Below are 21,308 nucleotides of genomic sequence, written 5' to 3' on the forward strand. Positions count from 1 at the left end.
CTATTGATGTCAGTTGGTGGTGCCCGACAGAGATACATCACACATCTTGAGGATATGAGAAGAAAGAGAGATGATAAGGAAAAAAACACTAAGAGAAAATATGTGCTGGATGAAATTGAGGAACTTAAAATGAAGAAAAAAAGACTGAAAGATGACACGGATGCACTTGAGACCTCTGCTGACAAACTGGCTTTTGAGGCAGAGAAAACAGGCAAGCTAACTCTAATTGCCAAATCTAACAGCTTAAGGAAGGGAGCAAAGGAAAAGAAAGCAGAAAGTGGAAAAATCGCTCGATGAGAAATTGAATGAATTGAAAAGCAAATGAAGGCAAAATCAACAAAACAAATTTGACTTAAAAAGGTAAACAACCAAAGAATACTTTTGGGAATGCACTTTTTTTTATATATGTTTTTAGCTGACCTAACTGTTATGTTGGGAAATATTGTATTCATCGTTTACCATTGTTTATTCATTCATGTGCATTCATGTCCCGATGGTAATAATATGATAGTGTTGCTTTAATTTGCACATGTTGTTGTGTGGTGTTTCTAGTGTTTACAATGCAAACATATTTTAAGGTGACCTCTTGTTAAAAGTATTTCATTCATTGTTTATTTATCTATTCATGTTTATTTTTGTCTTTATGGTAATGTCCAAATACAATGTGGTAATGGTAATGTACAGCAGTGCTTGTGTTTCTAGTGCTTATGCTGTGAAACTAAATATTTTCAAGAAACATAAAACTGAGTTAATCATTAACTGAATTCAAAAGTAAGCGAAGAGAAAATGAACAAAGCGACAATCAATTTAAAAAGGAAAACCACCACAAAATACCTCAGGGAATGTGTTTGCTCTGTTACATATTTTAAGCTGACCTTGTGTTGGAAGTTTTTCATTTATTGTTTAATATTGTTTATCCATTCATGGCCTTATGGTAATGTCTTATATTGGAATGTTTTATGATGTATTTGATCTGCACTATGTTGTGATATGTTTTCAGTGCTTACACCGAACCCAAATATGTTCAGTCAATGACTGTATATTGTGTTCAATAAACAAAACATTTGTGATAATCTGTTGGCCAAATATTTTATTTAATGTAATGTTGAATTGCTTTGCTTGTTAAGATAATGTAAACCCATGAGGCAAGAAAAACTTAAAAGCATACATGAGCCTGAGCTCTTTTCAATAAAATCCATGCAAAAGTTAATATCAGATCATTTTAGAATACAGTATAGGATGTACCAAATATTTTTCAGTCTTATGCAAAACAGAAATACGACAAATAGAATATCAGATCTCTGTCATATAATAAATACAAAAAAAAATGCTTTTTTGCATATTTGTGTTTGACACAAGAAAACTGTAACAATGGATCTTAACACGGTAGCATGGTGTAACCCAGCTCTCACTTGAAATGTGTCCCCACATTAAGTCCTTGAATTTGAGGATATTGGATCTGGAAAAAATCCTTGAAAGGTCCTTGAATTTGAAGTTAACCAAGGTGTGGGAACCCTGTGAACAAAATTATAAACGCAACACTTTTGTTTTTGCCCCCATTTTTCATGAGCTGAACTCAAAGATCTAAGCCCTTTTCCATGTACGAAACAGGCCTATTTCTCTCAAATATTGTTCACAAATCTGTCTAAATCTGTGTTAGTGAGCACTTCTTCTTTGCCGAGATACTTCATCCACCTCACAGGTGTGGCATATCAAGATGCTGATTAGACAGCATGATTATTGCACAGGTGTGCCTTAAGCTGGCCACAATAAAAGGCCACTCTAAAATGTGCAGTTTTACTGTATTGGCGGGGTCCGGGGAATCCGAAAACCAGTCAGTATCTGGTGTGACTACCATTTGCCTCACACAGTGCAACACATCTCCTTCGCATAGAGTTGATCAGGTTGTTTGTGGCCTGTGGAATGTTGGTCCACTCCTCTTCAATGGCTGTGCGAAGTTGCTGGATATTGGCAGGAACTGGAACACGCTGTCGTATACGCCGATCCAGAGCATCCCACACATGCTCAATGGGTAGTCCCGGTGACTATGCTGGCCATGCAAGAACTGGGATGTTTTCAGCTTCCAGGAATTGTGTACAGCTCCTTGTAACATGGGGCTGTGCATTATCATGCTGCAACATGAGGTGATGGTCGTGGATGAATGGCACAACAATGGGCCTCAGGATCTCGTCACAGTATCTCTGTGCATTCAAAATGCCATCAATAAAATGAACCTGTGTTCGTTGTCCATAACATACGCCTGCCCATACCATAACCCCACCGCCACCATGGGCCACTCGATCCACAACGTTGACATCAGCAAACCGCTCACCCACACGACGCCATACACGCTGTCTGCCATCTGCCCTGTACAGTAAATCGGGATTCATCCATGAAGAGAACACCTCTCCAAAGTGCCAGACGCCATCGAATGTGAGCATTTGCCCACTCAAGTCGGTTACGACGACGAACTGCAGTCAGGTCGAGACCCCGATGAGGTCTACGAGCATGCAGATGAGCTTCCCTGAGACGGTTTCTGACAGTTTGTGCAGAAATTCTTTGGTTATGCAAACCGATTGTTGCAGCAGCTGTCCGGGTGGCTGGTCTCAGACGATCTTGGAGGTGAAAATGCTGGATGTGGAGTTCCTGGGCTGGTGTGGTAACATGTGGTCTGCGGTTGTGAGGCCGGTTGGATGTACTGCCAAATTCTCTGAAACGCATTTGGAGACGGCTTATGGTAGAGAAATGAACATTCAATTCATGGGCAACAGCTCTGGTGGACATTCCTGCAGTCAACATGCCAATTGCACGCTCCCTCAAAACTTGCGACATCTGTGGCATTGTGCTGTGTGATAAAACTGCACATTTTAGAGTGGTCTTTTATTGTGGCCAGCCTAAGGCACACGGTCTGTGCAAAAATCATGCTGTCTAATCAGCATCTTGATATGCCACACCTGTGAGGTGGATGGATTATCTCGGCAAAGGAGAAGTGCTCACTAACACAGATTTGTGAACAATATTTGAGACAAATAGGCCTTTTGTGTACATGGTAAAAGTCTTAGATCTTTGAGTTCAGCTCATGAAAACTGGGGGCAAAAACAAAAGTGTTATAAATTTTAGGGATGCACGATAAGAAAAATTTTAACCGATAACCGATAATTAAGTCCTTCTCATGGCCGATACCGATAAATTCACATTTTTATATTTTATTTTAATTTTCATATAATCTGCTGTTTGTGCACCCAGGAGAATACAAAATCTAAGATGCACTGATGAAACTGATATTTTAGTAGCTCTGGCTTAACTATAATAGCAAACATCAGTTCTGACTCTTCAAATGTTTTTATTTTTTGTGTAAGGCACCACAATACTTAGTAACAGAAATGGTTTAACAGAACTATGGTTTATCTGCAATTAACAACTCATTAACAACAAATTTATATTAAAATATTTCATGCATAAAGAAATGCATCTATTCAACCTTTTTAGTGCATAAGGATGAGGAAGATATATCGGGACTTTAAGCAACAGCTGCGAATAGAACGGCTACGTTGACCGGAAGTAAGCTGTTACACGGCCGTAGCCGAGAACATAAAAATCATTAAGCAACCTAAACAAGACGGCGCAATGCGGCATTCAGTCATTTATTTAAATACAAATTATGGATTATGAGGAGGATGTTTAGGCAATAATTACATTGTTCTCTTCACATATCTTTAGTCTCAGTGCTACCTGAGGTGCTGTTGCTAACAGCAGACATATCTTTGTACAAACGAAAAAAATCTTTAAAATTAGCTTAAGTTTAAAACATAATCAGCACAGATTAAATGAAAGACTAATGGTAGAATCGTATACTGCTGGAATTAAATGGTATATACCATAAAACACAACATTTAACTACATAAGCTGCCACGTTGTAATGACTACGGCAAAACAGCTGTTCTCCCCTAGTAGACGGTTACAGTAGAACGCCACGAAATAGCAGCTGAAGTCGCGAACGCGTAATATGACGTTGGAATGCCGTTGCCGTTCCAGCAGTGGAGGCTGCTTAAATTCCCTAATTATTATTTTCTTTTAATACAGCTTCGCCACGATGACGACCTTTCAAGTGAGATATAAGATTTGTTGTGTTAAAACCTTGCTGAACATGCGTTGCAAATAGCAATGGTATTGTCCTCCTCTGCCACCGAGAAAAACTTCCAGACCGGCGAAGACATGTTCACAGATGATGACGTAATGGGCGCGACACAAGCTGAGAGTCACTTGCACTCGGAAAGTGGATGACTCTCAGATAAATCAGACTGATTGATTGATTTACCACCAAGCGTACTTTTTCGGATCTAGTTATCGGATTTCACTTATTTATCGAAGCAATAAAAATGACGTCATTTTCACCCATATCGGTTGATAATTTATCTGTCCGATAAATATCGTGCATCCCTAATAATTTTGTTCAGTGTGTGTGTATATATATATATATATATATATATATTAGTGCTGGGCAATGATTAATCGCGATTAATCGCATCCAAAATAAAAGTTTTGTTTATATAATATATCTGTGTGTACTGTGTATATTTATTATGTGTATATAAAGACACACACATACAGTATATATTTTGAAAAGATTTACATGTATATATTTATTAATATAATTTATGTGATATATAAATATATTTAATATATAAACATAACACATTTTTCTTAAATATATACATACATGGGTGTGTATTCATATATACATAATAAATACACACAATACACACACATATATTATGTACACAAAAACTTTTATTTTGGATGCGATTAATCGCGATTAATCGTTGCCCAGCACTAATATATATATATATATATATATATATATATATATATATTTCATTCTTGTTCTATTCTGAATACAGTTGTATTTAAATGATTTGTTTTGGAGTGAGGGGAACTAACATATTGCTATGTTTAGTGTTTATAATGTTTCTACATTATAATATTTCACTTGATTTGGTATTATTTTTGGTATTATTACACTCTCTCCAAACATTCCACTGCTCGTTTAGAGAGAGTGGGTTAAGCAGTAAGCACCAATCAATGAGAGCTATTTTACATTTACATTACATTTAATCATTTAAATGGCGCATAAGTTTGAACTAGCGAGTTTAGGTATATTGGTGCAGCGCCAGTTGTTGTCTTATAGGCAAACATCAGTACCTTGAATTTGATGCGAGCGGCTATTGGTAGCCAGTGTAACCTGATGAAGAGAGGGGTAATGTGAGCTTTTTTCAGCTCATTAAAGACCACTCTGGCTGCTGCATTCTGGATCAGTTGCAGAGGCTTGATAATACATGCGGGAAGGCCTGCCAAGAGTGCATTACAATAGTCCAGTCTGGAGAGAACAAGAGCTTGGACAAGGAGTTGTGCAGCTTGCTCTGACAGGAAGGGCCTTTTCTTCCTAATGTTGTATAAAGCAAATCTGCAGGACTGGGCCATTGTGGCAATATGGTCTGTGAAGCTTAACTGATCATTGATAATAACTCAGAGGTTTCTGGCTGTCCTGGAAGGAGTTATGGTTGACGTACCCAGCTGTATAGAGAAGTTGTGGTGAAATGATGGGTTGGCTGAGACCACGAGCAGTTCTGTCTTAGCAAGGTTGAGCTGAAGGTGATAGTCCTTCATCCAGTTAGAAGCTCGGTCTAGTATGCTCACACACACTGTCACAATCTAATGCACATGTTATTGTTGGATCTTTAAAAACAAATACAGGAATGCAAAAATCCAAAATCTTACATTTTCCGGAACAGGATCCATCAGGGTCCAGCTCAAATTTCAGAGTTACTGTTTGTTTACAAAGAGCTTTCGAGTTGTTTTGAAAGTTGGGTCACGGTCAGGTCACTCTCCCATTCTTTACTGTAACTACAACTTATATTTCATATAATTGATAAGTGATCACTTGAATAAGCAGCCACAAGCTCAAATTTTATCATGTTAAAACCTGTTACTCATGAGTCATCACGTCTCCAACAAGACAAGCCGAATTCCACAAAGATGCCCAAGACAAAATGGATGATTGTAAATCAGATCCTAGCACCAGCCAGCCTGAAGTAAGCCTAACCAACCAACTAGCAGCTTTGAACAGCTTGCAACATTAACACAAAAGAACACTTATTGATAATCCCAAATCAGGAAGGAGATTGTTAAATTTGGGGCATGTAACCAAGATTGATGGTCAAAGAGATGCACAGCATGACCATCACATGTAAATCCATGATAGAAATCATGAGCAAAAGACTTCCTTGGATTGGCTTACCCCACCTAGAAGACAAGAACCAGACTGAGATTCCTTCTAAACCCTTTTGACCTTTGTTCCTCACAGAACACGTCCTCATGTTCACAGAATGGCACAGAGACTGCCTTTACATGTATATGCACCAAAATGATGCTAAAAGGACTTATGAGCAACTATCATTTCTATACATAACTCAATATTATGTATGTAACCCACACATTTGACTATCATGTCCTGATCACTCATTGTGTATGTCTTTTAACTCTTTCCCCGCCAGCGTTTTGAAAAAAAGTTGCCAGCCACCGCCAGCATTTTTGATGATTTTCACCTATGCTTTTAATAAAAAAAAATAAAAAAAATATTTTATTCTATCTTCATGTGTTCATGTTTTATCACCATTTGAATGCAGATAGGTTTCATCAAAAATACAACATTTTGGACAAAAAAACTGAGAAAAATGCATTTTTATCAAAGTAGTGCATTTTCAAGCAAAATGCATTCAGATGTCATATTCTTTCACCTGTAAATAATTATATGAATAATTGAAATTGCATTCAATAAACAGAACAAACAGACACGCACACACACACACAAACATATACATACATATGATTATACACACAAACACATATAGGCTACATACACACATATGCATACATATACTTTACATGCACGCACACACACACACACACATATACATACATATGATTATACACACAAACACATATGCATACATATACTTTACATGCACGCACACACACACACACACATATATACATATATATATATATGTGGCAAGGTGGGTGACGTAATCTTTTCACATTGGTTCATTAACGTGTGATTATCACCCATAATAGTCCATTAGAATCCGGGTATTTAAGGCTGGAGTTATGCCATTTGTTGTGTGTCACGACTGGGGCTGCCCTTATGGAGTGCGGGTGTACAGGTGCGTGCTGAATGGCCACTTGATGCTGTGCGTTGGGTTGCAGGTTGTCCACTACATGTCAGCGGTGAAATTCTTCGGTGACTGTGTCTTCCTGCACAAGATTCTATGCTTGTGAGCTGAGAGCAACGGTGCGATTCATGTGGCACCATGATTCATTTTGTGCACTGAGATTTTTCTGACGCCGTGTTGGTTAGTCGCTGGAGAACGTGGAAGTGTTTACACTCCGTGTCGAAGGAGGACGGCGTTGCTGTTTTCTTTTTTCGTTTTGTATTCTTTTCTGTTGTTTGTTTATTATTATTATTTTCTTGATAAGTTCTTCTGTGGTGTGGCTAAATATCGGCCGTATGCCGGTTGGCTGATGCTTAAAGAAAGCCTATTCGGAGCGGTCTTGAGTTGTCCCATTATTGAGACCGGCCCGATTCGTCGGGCTTTTGGCTGTTTGCATCTGTGACTCTGCCTATGCTGCGAAGGGTGTTTTCCTACGGCCCTGGGAGAACTGACCTTGAGGTGCTACTGCTTCAGTGAGCTTTCAGCGTGACTATTCTAGCCAGCGTGTTTTGGTCGATTTCTTTTGCCCAATTTAAATATAATATTGTGTTATTTTATTGCTGTATATTTTCTTTCTTTGTTTGTTTGATGTGATTATACTACTGTAAGACTGTTTCTTCATATACTGTAGGTTGTGCTTCTTTTTGGTTTAAGTCGAAGTCTTTGTATTGTTTTATTGAATGTAATAGGTTTTGTTTTGTCTATTCTAGGCATTGTCGGGCCCTGAGGCTGGGAGGCTGGCTGGCTTCGCGTACTGGTGGTGGTATAATCGGGTGGAGTGCAGTGCTGCTTGGAATCACGTTTCGTGTGTGTGTGTGTGTGTGTGATGCACTAGTGTACAGATCGGATCTTCACTTCAGCTAGCCTGCCCCTGCCGTTGGCCAGCCTATGTTTGTTTCTTTGTTGTTTTTTGTGAGTATTTTTGAGTTGTTTCCTTATTTGGCGTCGTACCCATGGTCTGGGGGGGTTAATGATCTATTGTAACAATCCAATAAAACGTTTTGTACATTGTTCACACGCCTCTCGGGGTTTTACTTGGCCTACGAACTTGTGGTCTTTTCCCCGTTTCTTGACGGGGTGGCGTAGTCGTTTTTTTTGTTTAAGTATGCTCTGATCCGTTTATAAATTTTTCCTCCCCTCAGCATTGCCACATATACATATATATATATATATATATATATATAGAGTTAGATAGATAGATCTATATATGTGACCCGGGACGACAAAACCAGTCTTAAGTGTCAATTTTTCGAAATTTAGATTTACATATCATCTGAAAGCTGAATAAATAAGCTTTCCATTGATGTATGGTTTGTTAGGATCAGACAATATTTGGCTGAGATACAAAAAAAAACAAAATATTGAGAAAATCGCCTTTAAAGTTGTCCAAATTAAGTTCTTAGCAATGCATATTACTAATCAAAAATTAAGTTTTGATACATTTACGGTAAGAAATTTACAAAACATCTTCATGGAACATGATCTTTACTTAATATCCTAATGATTTTGTGCATAAAAGAAAAATGGATAATTTTGACCCATACAATGTATTTTTGGCTATTGCTACAAATATACCCCAGCGACTTAAGACTGGTTTTGTGGTCCAGGGTCACATATAGATCGCACACACACACACACACACACACACCCCTATTCAGATCGACAGGTTATCGGTTACAACTAGAGATGTTTCTGTGTCTGTAAAGGCATCTCTCTCACTGACTACTTCGTCCCGATCAGATTCAAAATGGTCAAAACATGATCTACATATATGTCTATATATGATCTACATTTTCTCTGATCCTTCCATTTATGCCGATCGTCTTCTATTTGCACCCTAAAGACCCGGAAGTGTCGTAACTCATTCAGGACATGCACTAGGGCTTTCCTTACCGTAATACACCTAGAACACGGATTGCCGTAAAAACTCGTCAATGGCGGGGAAGCGTTGTCTCTTAATTGACGAGATATCTCGTTAATGGCGGGGAAAGAGTTAATTATAAACCTATATAAAGTAGTTCTTAGGAGTTCTCAGGATATATGAAAAAAATAGTAGTTATTGGTTAGCTAATAGTGAACTACCAGTTTCAACCTAGAGCTATTACTTAATAAATCGTTAATCAGAGTTTCTTGTTAGTTAATAGTAGTTACTACAATGTTAATAGTGCATTAGTCATTTGTTCCTGTGTAGTTATTCATTAACGACGGAACAGTATTCTAAAGTGTGACCATTAACTCTCTCATTGAGTTTCTCAATGAGGCTATATATCAAATGCAAAAGAAACTACAAAAGAAACTAAAGTAAAAGAATAAAAGAATGTAATGAGACTAGATGGATTTGCTTCTCATCGTGGTTGAGTAACAGCAGGCATGCAGGCCGAAGCACACTGGAAGAGCGCTCAAAAAATTCAAAAAATTATGGCAAAAACTGGTGGCAAAAAGTGATGGCTAAAAGCAAAATTTGCTGGTGTCATGAGTTCTTAAACTTGGCTGTTGGACACATCCCAAATGGTGTCTTGACCAATTAGACATTGTCTTAGCTCGGGGTGTTGCTATGTTTCTCCTCCCAATACTTAAATCAACATGTTATCTTATTAGTCACTGTCACAGAACGGCCAGGCTCCACCTCCACCCAAACACTACGATCACTATCACCTGTGCTCTGATCACCTGCACCTGTCACTCATCTGATCATCTCATTACCAGCTAGTACAAAAGCACACACCTCAGTCACCATCATTGTCCGGTGTCTTACCTCCTGTGTTCCTCCTTAGTGTTCTGTGTTTCCACGCTCTCTCCAGTCTCCGTGCTCCTGAGGTGTGTGCGCCGTCCCTGTGTCTCCTGTTCTCTGGATCATCTGTAAGGAAAGGATTTCAAGTTACCCTCTACACCGATCTCCAAGGAAGAAGTCTAAAGACTGTGATACTCACCAGTGCATCACCCCACTATCCGTCATGACTCCTCTGTGCTAAATAAAGATCATTGTTTTTACTTGCCATCTGTGTCATGCCACTTCTGTTACAGTCACATGGTCTGAATTTTCCCGCTCTTGCAGAGTATAATTCGAACATGATTTCTATAACAAGAATATAATACACTTTACAAAGAATTGATTGATAGAAAAGTTAAGGAAAGATTTTCAAACACATGCATACCAAACACGACTATAAACTTATAAACTATTCAATAGTTACTTAATGTGAATTATGCATAATGAATAATTAATTCTAAAATGAAGATCATGGTAACCCACTAGCAATGACTCAAGTATTACCAAATCCTTTTAAATGAACTACTAATTACTTGGATCTGTATTCTAAAGAGAAAATCATCATAACTACCTAATATTGACTGATGTCATTGTGAGCTTTTGAGATATATGTAAGGTTTTGGATAGTAATGACTCAAGTGTTACTACATCCTTCTGAAGAAACTACTAATTATTTGGATCAGTATTCTAAAGTGAAGATCACGGTAACCCACTAGTAATGATTTAAGTGTTACCAAATCTAGCTAAATGAATTACTAACCAGGACCTTACAAAAACGTCAAAAGTTTACAATGACGTCAGTAATTACTAGGGAGTTATCACGATCTTCACTTTAGAATACTGATCCAAAAAACGACTAATTCCTTTAGAAGGATGTAGTAACACCTGAATAATTACTATTCAATACTTTACAAAAACCTCAAAAGCTTACAATGATTTCAGTCATTACTAGGGGGTTATCATGATCTTCACTTTAGAATACTGCTCCAAATAATTAGTAATTCCTTCTGAAGAATTTGGTAATACTTGAGTCATTACTAGTGGGTTACCATGACCTTTACTTTAGAATGAATTATACATTATGTATTATTCATATTAATTATCAACCTGTATACAGTGGTTCTTAGTAGTTCTTGGGGAGGTATGAAAAAAAATAGTTACTGATTAGCTAATAGTGAACTACCACATTCGACTAAGCACTATTACTTACTAATTCATTAATCAGAGTTGCTTGTTAGTTACTAGAAGTTACTAGAGTGCTAATATTGCATTACTCATGTGTTCTTGTGTAGTTATTCATTAATGATGGAACAGTATTCTAAAGTGTTACCAGGTTAATTAGAAAATTGATGGTTGTTCAGGTCTAAGCAATTGCACATATTGCTATGAACTTGGGATTTTACATTTTAACTCTCCTAAAACTCATTCTTTCCTCACTCTTCCTGCAACTTGTGTGAATGTGTGAGTGCTTATGTTTGTGGTAGCTCAAATTCCCTTTGAGCTAAATTTACCTGTTTCCCTTACACAGTGGAGTTAAAAGAAAAAAATGCATTGCACTGCACATAATTGGTCGATAACTAATATTTAACATGTTTAAATATATTAAAATAGCATGACCAAACAAAAAAAAAAGTGAATAAAGAACCCACCAGTTATTTAAAAGATACAGCCCAAATTTTGTCCACCTGCCCAATGCATTTTTCTCTGGTCTAGCCTGATCAAAAGAAGCCCAACTGGATGTAAAAACTTGCCCAATCTGGCAACACTGTTCCTGGTTCTGTGTATGAGTGTTGTGTGAAAAACAGGTTTGTCTGTGAGTCTCAGAAAAGTCCCACTAGATGTCAGTGTCGGACAGACACTCAAGTACAAACAAGCAGTAAATAAACTGCAGTAATACTGCAACCTAATTACTAATGAATAACTGTGTCTAGATTTACAGTTCCTTCATTACCCATCAATATTTTCATTTTGTGTATCATGACGTTTGTAGTCATTTCAATGATAAATAGGGATGATCATTGACTTTATTGCTGTCTGGATCATATTCAGAAAGAGTTTTATTGCCAAGTATGTTTACACACACAAGGAATTTGTTTTGGTGTCAGGAAATTCCAGTGCAGAAAGTACAGACATAGTACAGACATACATATAATAACATGAAATATAACACTAATAATAAAGAGAATAGACAATAAATGAAAAATGTGGCAATAAAAATATAGAGCAAAGATACCAATAAACAGAATTTTGAATGTGCAAATGTGCTATTTATAGAGGAACAGTTATGAAAAGTTGTACAGATGTGCAGTCCTGAGATGTTATGTATTGTTCAGGTGGAATATGGCCTGATGGAAAAAGCTGTTCTTGTGTTTGGCTGTTTTGGTGCTCAGTGCTCTGTAGCGCTGGCCAGTTGGAGGGGTCCAGAGTGATTTTCTGAGCCCTTTTCCTCACTCTGGAGGTGTGAAGATCTTGGAGGTTAGGCAGGGATGTACCAATAATCTGGTATGCTGATGATACTCAACTACATATCTCAACAAGACCAGATGAAACTTCTAAATCATCTAAGCTAACAGAGTGTGTTAAAAATGTAAAAGATTGGATGACCAATAATCTTCTCCTATTCAGATAAGACAGTACTCAGAATCTCTTGGATTACAATTTGCAACTAGACGGATGTCCTGTTACTTCCTCTACAGTCAAAAATCTGGGTGTTATATTAGACAGCAACTTGTCTTTTGAAAATCATATTTCCAATGTTACAAAAACAGCATTCTTCCATCTTAGAAACATTGCCAAGCTACGAAACATGTTACCTGTTTCCGATGCAGAAAAGCTAATTCATGCATTCATGACCTCTAGACTGGACTATTGTAATGCACTGTTAGGTGGTTGTCCTGCATCTTCAATAAACAAGCTACAGATAGTCCAAAATGCAGCGGCAAGAGTCCTTACCAGGTCAAGAAAATATTGATCTTATTACCCTAATTTTACGGTTTCTGCACTGGCTACCTATTAAATTCCATATCAGTTACAAAATATTATTACTTGCCTATAAGGCCCTAAATGGTTTAGCTCCTGCGTACCTAACTAGTCTTCTACCACACTAAAATCCAACCTGCTCCCTAAGGTCGCAAAACTCTGCACTTTTGGTAGTACCTAGGATAGTGTAGCAAAAGGAGGTAATTAGCAAATCACACAAAATAATTTTACCGTATTGACAGAAAGTAGCAACTACGCCACCCCGTATTACTACCCGGGGAAGTACAAATACAGAGCACACAGGTTCGAGTTTCGTCCTCAACACAAAGGGGCAATGAGACGTGGATGACAAATCACAAGTCTTTATTAATACAACATTTTTATTAACCAATAAAAAAATCAGTATCTCAAAATATTAGAATATTTACATTTGAGTTTCAATTAATGACCATCCCTACAGTATAAATTCCGGGTATCTCTTCACAATAATGAAACCACAATAATAGAGAAGACTGCTGACTTGGCAACGATCCAGAAGACGAACATTGACGCCCTCCACAAAGAGGGTAAGTCACAGAGGAAAAGGTGCACAAGCAACAGGGATGACCGCAAGCTTGAGAATACTGTCAAGCAAAGCCGATTCAAACACTTGTGAGAGCTTCACAAGGAGTGGACTGAAGCTGGAGTCAGTGCATCAAGAGTCACCACGCTCAGACGTCTTCAGGAAAAGGGCTACCAAGCCACTTCTGAACCAGAGACAACGTCAGAGGCGTCTTACCTGGACTGTGGAGAAAAAGAACTGGACTGTTGCTCAGTGCTCCAAAGTCCTCTTTTCAGATGAAAGTAAATTTTGCATTTCATTTGGAAATCAAGGTCCCAGAGTCTGAAGGAAGAGAGGAGAGGCACAGAATCCATGTTGCTTGAAGTCCAGTGTGAAGTTTCCACAGTCAGTGATGATTTGGGCTGCCATGTCATCTGCTGCTGTTGGTCCACTGTGTTTTCTGAAGTCCACAGTCAACGCAGCCATCTACCAGGAAATTTTAGAGCACTTCATGCTTCCTTCTGCTGACAAGCTTTATGGAGATGCTGATTTCATTTTCCAGCAGGACTTGGCACCTGCCCACACTGCCAAAGGTACCAAAAGCTGGTTCAATGACCATGGTGTTAACCCTCTGGGGTCTGAGGTCATTTTGGGGCCCTTGAGATGTTTTGACATGCCCTGATATTTGTGCTTATTTCAGCTACTTAAAACATACTATTTACCAACATGTAATTTTTTTTTGTATTCAGCACAAACTGTGCTACAATAATATGTGACCAAGATGGATGTACATGTTTGCATTTTTTAGAAAAAAAATATTATGCGTCGTTTGTAAGTTTTGGGAAAAAAAATGTAGCTGAAATAAGGCCATAAAACCCACACTAAATAGTCCTGAACAAGACTTTTGAGTAATCAGTCTTGTAGGCTAGAATATTTACTTCAGAATTATGTGAAAATCATTCTGCTTACTCATTCACAGAAAACAATATATTGATTTAAAATTTTCAAGACATGTTTTGTCATCGAGGGTCTATATGCGAGGGAGTGGCAATGGCCATGAATATTAAGTGAGTCTCACCTGAGGGACAAAGGGCCCTCCCCTATGGGCCCCTAATGGCCCATCAGTGTGACTGTGACTTTGAGGCAGGTAAGAGAGAATGTGAGGAGATTGAAAAAAAGGGTTTTTTAAATTATTTGTATTTTATTTACAACACAGTATAATCAAAACATACATAATGAAGGTCAAAGACACATTATTGTGCACACTGATCTAACCACAGAGATGTGAACAGACTTTGAGTCATTCCTGCAGCAGATTCTGTTCAACAAGTGAAACAAGTAAATCATACCTGATATTTACGTGTGTTATTTAAGTGTTTCTACTTCTTTCCATGGATTCAAGAAGAAAAAAAAACAATCAATAGAAAAGGAGCTTGTTTTGACATAGAATATCAGTGTAGTTGAACATCTGATGTTGGTACAGCGCTCTCAGAGGAAAACAGTTTGAAGAGACATCAGGATACATCTGGTGCTGGTATCTGATTCAAAATACAAACAAAAAAAACATTTGTGAGCATGTTAATACCAGGAACATCTGTATATATATCATAAATATCATATATATCACTATCATAAAAAAGAGAAAGAAATCTTATATCTGAGACACTAATTATTATTGTTTAGCACGTTATTCAAATCTATTTCTGAACAGAGTAGGCTATTAATAATAAACATGTACTAAACATACTTAGACTCGTAGCATTCATCATGTTACAGTGTACACTCATATTACTTTTATTGTTTTATATAGAGCATGAAAACATCATTGCGCTGTAAGAAATTTAAATACAATGAACTGCCTATCATATTCAAAATGTTTTACACGATTTCAAACATTGTAGTCAGGAATTATAGTTTGGGAAAAACCCAACTATGATTTTGTAGTCATACAGTCTAGTATGTATGATTTTATAGTAGCCTATGATATGATTCTGTAGCCACAGACTCAAGCATGCTTTGTACAATAAAAGGATGTACTTTGTACTATAAAAAATTATATTTTATATCTGAGAAACTAATTATTATTGTTTAGCACGCTATTAAAATCTATTTGTGAACAGAGTATTAATAATAAACATGGTCTAAACATTCTTAGAGGCGTAGCATTCATCATGTTGTCGTTTGGGGGAAAACCCAGCTAAATGTTAGTAGATCTGTTCAAGTTTATGTCACAATAACACGGTAACTAATGTAAAAAAGAAACATTACTTACTCATCTCCTCTGCTGGATGAAATCGTGTTCTTCTTTCGAGGGAAATCCTGCCTTTACTCAGTGCATCTTCTTCCAGAAACGAACAGTAGCCGCGATGAAGGACCTCCTCTTTGTTTGTGTTGTTGGGCGTTTGCACGCGCGCACTTACCACGTGGCTATTTACATATGAACAGCGCGAGCCGCGCGAGGGCGGGGTCACATTAGAGATAATGAGTCAGACGGGAAAGATTGAACATCGTGTTGGTTTTATACGGATTACTTCATCACAGAATGTGTAAACTTCATTTCAAAGTAGACACTTCAAGCTTTCTATAGATATAACTCCCATGTCTCTGTGTGAAGTATTTGCTGAGTTACAGTTCATTTTAGTGACGTGTTTCTAAAAACAGTTCGTGGAGACGGAGAAGACAGAGAGCGCACCCTGTTTGTTTTCTTTATTCTTCAGAAGCACAAAGTTTAGTTGTTATTATGAGTGTATACAAATAAAAGTAGACCCCTTACAGATTCGAATGGTGTATTGCTCTTATCTGTACGATCAAAAACGACAGAGTAATTCAAGCTCATTTCGGCCTTATCAGGAAAATCTGCCTCAAAACGCATATATGCGTTTGTCGACCCCAGGGGGTTAATGTGCTTGATTGGCCAGAAAACTCGCCTGACCTGAACCCCATAGAGAATCTATGGGGTATTGTCAAGAGGAAGATGAGAGACACAAGACCCAACAATGCAGATGAGCTGAAGGCCACTGTCAAAGAATCCTGGGCTTCCATACCACCTCAGCAGTGCCACAAACTGATCACCTCCATGACACGCCGAATTGAGGCAGTAATTAAAGCAAAAGGAGCCCCTACCAAGTATTGAGTACATATACAGTAAATTAACATACTTTCCAGAAGGCCAACAATTCACTAAAAATGTTTTTTTTAATGGTCTTATGAAGTATTCTAATTAGTTGAGTCATTTTAAATTACTTATACCTGATCATTTGGTCAAAAACTATGACAATGATGAAGTGTATTTTTTCCCAGACAGATTTGGCAACCTTGCTGGCAAAACGAAAGTGAAAGCAAATTGTTTTATATGCAGTGTTAACACTTGATTAAAAAAAAAAAAAAACTGATCATCAAACTGTTTTTATAATTGGCTGATGTGGGAATATACATGTACATAAAAAACAAGGATACTTTGAGAACTTGTCTAGTAGCTGAACATTTTGATCAAAGCAAGTCTTTAGCTGTGGAGCACAAAGGCACTTCCTTATTAATGTAAGTAAGCATAAAATACTAACTTCATCGTGAAGCACTCAAGAAACATGATTAATATGGACAAATAGGGATTACAAGAATGTAACATGTTTCACTCTAATGTTCTTTTCAAACTTTTATATAACTGATATAATGATGATTTTAAAGTAGCCTACTGTTGTTACCCCATTGGTTGTTTTACACTAAGTAATATGAAATGTAAAATGTATTTCAGTCAAAGATATTACTCATGCATTGTCTTTCTTAATTACTATAAGGAGAATATCACCTTTATGTTCTTTGTGTAATCTTGAGTCAGAAACACTTCTACATTTATTTTCCTCTTGCAACTACTCAAAATGAATATGTGCTTCTAGAAACATTTCAACACAACAGATACACCCATGACATTGGTTTGGACTAGAACACTGTATTTTCTGTAGTTGATGACACTATAAAATTGTTAATTTTCTAAGAGAAATTTCATCTGCATAAAAAAGCCATCAAACACTTTTTTTTTTTTTGGTATGTACTTAAAAAAGTGGCTATGACTCAGTGATCAAGCTGACATGTAACATGAACTGAGGACTATATCTCTTCTATTAAAGGACTTTAATATAGCAGTGTTATAATTTATGCTGTCTTGGCTATATAACCTAGAGGTTTTTACCTAACCAGAAGAAACGCAGGTTTATTATTGTACAAGACACTGGCCAGAGACACAGGCAAAAAAGTGTAAATAGCAATTAGATGCTTGATTTACACTAAGTGAAAATAGCATATTTTGGTAACACTTTACTTAAACCCTTCATGTATAATGCATTATAAATTATTATTAAAGGGTTTAATCAGAAAGCAACTGACTGTTTTCAAAAAAGTTTCAATGCCATTTTCTATTCATCTTACCTCCATATACTGCTGTTACAGTAGTGTTTAATAAGCAGCATTACCTCAACAACAAATAAATTAGTTTCAAATTTGCTTAAAATTGGAAACCAGTTTTAGAATCAGCCCATTTGTTTTTGAAATAGTGTAATCAGCCATCAGAAATCATGATTGGTGCATTCCTGTTTGTCAGTGTTGTTTTGTCTGTTTTTTACCTGTAATTTGTCAATTATTTCACTCAATGGTTTGTCAGATATGTTGTGTGTGGGTCTGTTGATGGCAGACAGTGATTCTCCACATGGTTTACTCTCATCTCAAGCTTTCTTAAATTGTTCTGGTTTAACAGGTTTAAGTTCTGAAGAAAACGTCCCCCTCCAGAGTCCTATAAACATGCAGAATTGAACGTTTCAGAACTTCTGATCAAGACAGTTAACTGGAGAAACATCTGCATCATCATTATTCATGGTTAGTAAATACTACTACTACATGAGATACTGAAACATATGGATTTAAAAGTGTCATGTGCTGTATTGATTCTACACTTACAGGATCAGACAGCATTGAGGTATTATTTACATCAGTTTTTTGTTTGTTTTTTGCTAACAAAACTCAAAGCAATTTTATCAGATTTGCTTAAAACAACTTTCTGATGATTCATGATTCAAATTTGAGCACTTGAGTTGAAGTACTTCAGATGTTTTCTTTTTCTTGACCTGCAGACGTGAGTTGGTGAAGGATGATGGCGTCTGTTAAAAAACTGCTTGTGGACTCACTGAAGGAGCTGGTAGAAGCTGACCTGAAGGACTTTCAGTGGCACTTAGTGAATTTATATCATAAGCGTATATCAAAGTCTGAATTGGAAAAGGCAGATAGACTCGACACAGTAGATATGATGGTAAAATGTTTTGGACCAGAAGAAGCTGTGAAAGTCATGGTAGACATCCTGAGAAAGATGAACCAAAATGATCTGGCTGAACAGTTGGAGAATGAACACAAGCAAGGTAACATTTAATTCACTGTGACTGTAACATGATTATTTACAAGTGAAACCTGTTTTCCTTTTTGCTCTGCTTATGTGTTTGTGAGATAAATATTTCCGAGTGAGTAATTCTCTCTTTCTCTCTCTCACAGCTCAGACTGAGGGCAATATAAAGACATCTGTCCCTGCTGGAGGTAATTCACAACATATCTGGAGTAAATATCAATCACTGTCTGTAAATGGAAAAAAGAGAAAATATAACTGCAAGCAGCAATTACAGGGCCAGTCACATCAGCAGCAGATTTTAGACAGATATATAGAATAGAACAGTGTGTCCCCAGTGATACCCAGTTTACAATGGTCTAAAAGCCTTAATTAAACATCTTATAATGTGATTAATCTGTTTAAAGTAAACCAATAGGTGGCACTGTCACCAAATTGATTCAGTATCATCGAGATATGATTACAATCACTAGTGATGGGAAGTTCGGATCATTTTACCGACTCGGACCTTTGAGTCTCTTTCAGCAAAATGAACGAATCTTTTTGAGTCATTTCGTTCATTTTAGCAAAATATAATTAAAATGTTACGTGTTACTTCCTTAACACGTCTAGTACTTATGCAAACGTTGATCACACTACAAACAATACAATAATGCTATAAGAAACAGAAAAGATTAATTCATTGTTTACCTGGGTCTTCAGTCTATGATCCTCACCTCACCTCTTATCTGACAAGTCTTCGGGTTTGAGTCATTCGTTCATCACGTGACAGCCCCATAAACTTGACCAATGCAGTCTGAGCTGGAAAGAGACCTGATTAGTTCATAGGCTTGTTCGAGATGAACTACACTAGCCTGCCACTGGCCAGAGAGAGTAGCCGCTTGCAGTCGGGGCGGAATTAAAAGTCAGACACTTTCTGCTCCCGGTAGTGATGCTCTCGCGGTGTTTCCATACTCTTATCACAGATAAAGTGAATTAAATGCAATATTTGTCAAATACACAGAAACGTTTTTATGATCAACAGAAACACTTTTTATATACTGCTTAATACAGCGCCATCTGTTCATGAACAAAGTTCAACATAAACATATACTATTTAAATACCAATGAAGTGGGGGTATATATGCTTTTATCAGTGTTTTTGATAAAACAGTAAAAGATAACAGTGCGACTATACTTAAAAAGGTTTTACTGTTATAATAACACAGATTTGTGAGCATAAACATGCAACACACCTTGTGCTTGTCACTACAGAATCTGACCAATGAGAATAAAGTGTGTCGTCATCAAGGCTCTCGCAGACGATTTTGAGCAACTGCAGTGCCTGACCTCAGCGGCTGGTCTTGTTTTGCTCTCGCGGTACTTTGATGGCACATGTGATCGTTAGCGCCGATCAAAATCGGACAAATGTTCTAAACAGAATGCATTGATTTTGTCAGGCGGCAGCCGATCTTTGCGGCGCCGCATGAAGTCAAATAAGCCTCATCTCTCGAGTCTTTCGAATCGTTCGTTCTTTTGTCACATGACGTGACAGCATTGAATAGAGAAATGGACTACTTGCACAACTACTTCCGCGTTCTACTTATTTTGGCTTGGGAGTTTCCAGTTAGCGTTCAGCGCACCTACATACAGACAGTTTCTCATGAGAACGCAGATTATTTTACTACATTTTAGGGCTGGCACTTCTTTAAAAAAAACAATTAATCATATTCTCTGCGTTAACATGAATTATCTTCAGCCTGATGAAATGTTCCTATAAATTAGTGGCGTTCCGTCCATATAAGCTGCGAACGTGCCGCATACCCAGGCCATCTGAGAGAATGAGTTCACGGGCTAATAAATATAAACATGATTATAAGCTGATCCCTTGTCATTTGAGATGTGACTTAAAGCTTAATAAATAAGTATGTAAAATTATTTATTTGAAAACAATGGTCATTTTCTGTAAATCTACGTCAGTGAGACAGTGACGGAAGCTTCCGGGTAAGCGGATTCTCCGCAGCTTTGGCGCCTCCGCTCTGTGGTTATGACTCTCAGGATTGTAGCGCGTTCTCAGTGTTTTGTTGGTATGCGGCTGATTTCATGAGCGAGGTAAGCTGTCCGCGAAGCGTTCACCCAAGTGGAAAAATGCGCTGTTGCTGCTAGATCTCGATTGCCAGAAATTACATTGTGTTTGATGCAAAACTAACCCAACGAAATCATATGAAAAAACCCACCATAAATGTATATTTTCATGCTTTCTCAAGTAAAGCAAATTTTGAAAGTCCACTAAAAACATATCTGTTCATAGACAATGTTGAAGACGTTATTGTCAACATGCCTAAGTAGTAAATAAATAAAAAAAAGTTTATAAAAATGTATATA

At 37.4% G+C, this 21,308-nt stretch overlaps 1 protein-coding gene across 4 annotated transcripts in view; it reads left to right on the forward strand.

Moving 5' to 3' along the window:
* The first annotated feature begins 16,876 nt into the window (after nt 1-16,876).
* LOC131538704 (NACHT, LRR and PYD domains-containing protein 12-like) overlaps nt 16,877-21,308 on the forward strand; it is a 31,097-nt gene continuing 26,665 nt past the window's right edge. Inside the window, exons 1-4 of one of the 4 annotated variants that reach the window (XM_058772743.1) lie at nt 16,877-17,098; nt 18,309-18,427; nt 18,682-18,963; nt 19,094-19,135. In XM_058772743.1, the coding sequence (XP_058628726.1) occupies nt 18,699-18,963; nt 19,094-19,135 (307 nt within the window). In that variant the 5' untranslated portion in view covers nt 16,877-17,098; nt 18,309-18,427; nt 18,682-18,698. Of the gene's footprint in view, nt 17,099-18,308; nt 18,428-18,681; nt 18,964-19,091; nt 19,136-21,308 lie in introns of those variants that run through there. The other 3 variants (XM_058772742.1, XM_058772744.1, XM_058772745.1) reach the window with 3 other exon arrangements.

This window comes from Onychostoma macrolepis, chromosome 04 (assembly GCF_012432095.1).
Source record: "Onychostoma macrolepis isolate SWU-2019 chromosome 04, ASM1243209v1, whole genome shotgun sequence".
In the NCBI taxonomy this organism is placed as follows: Eukaryota; Metazoa; Chordata; class Actinopteri; order Cypriniformes; family Cyprinidae; genus Onychostoma; species Onychostoma macrolepis.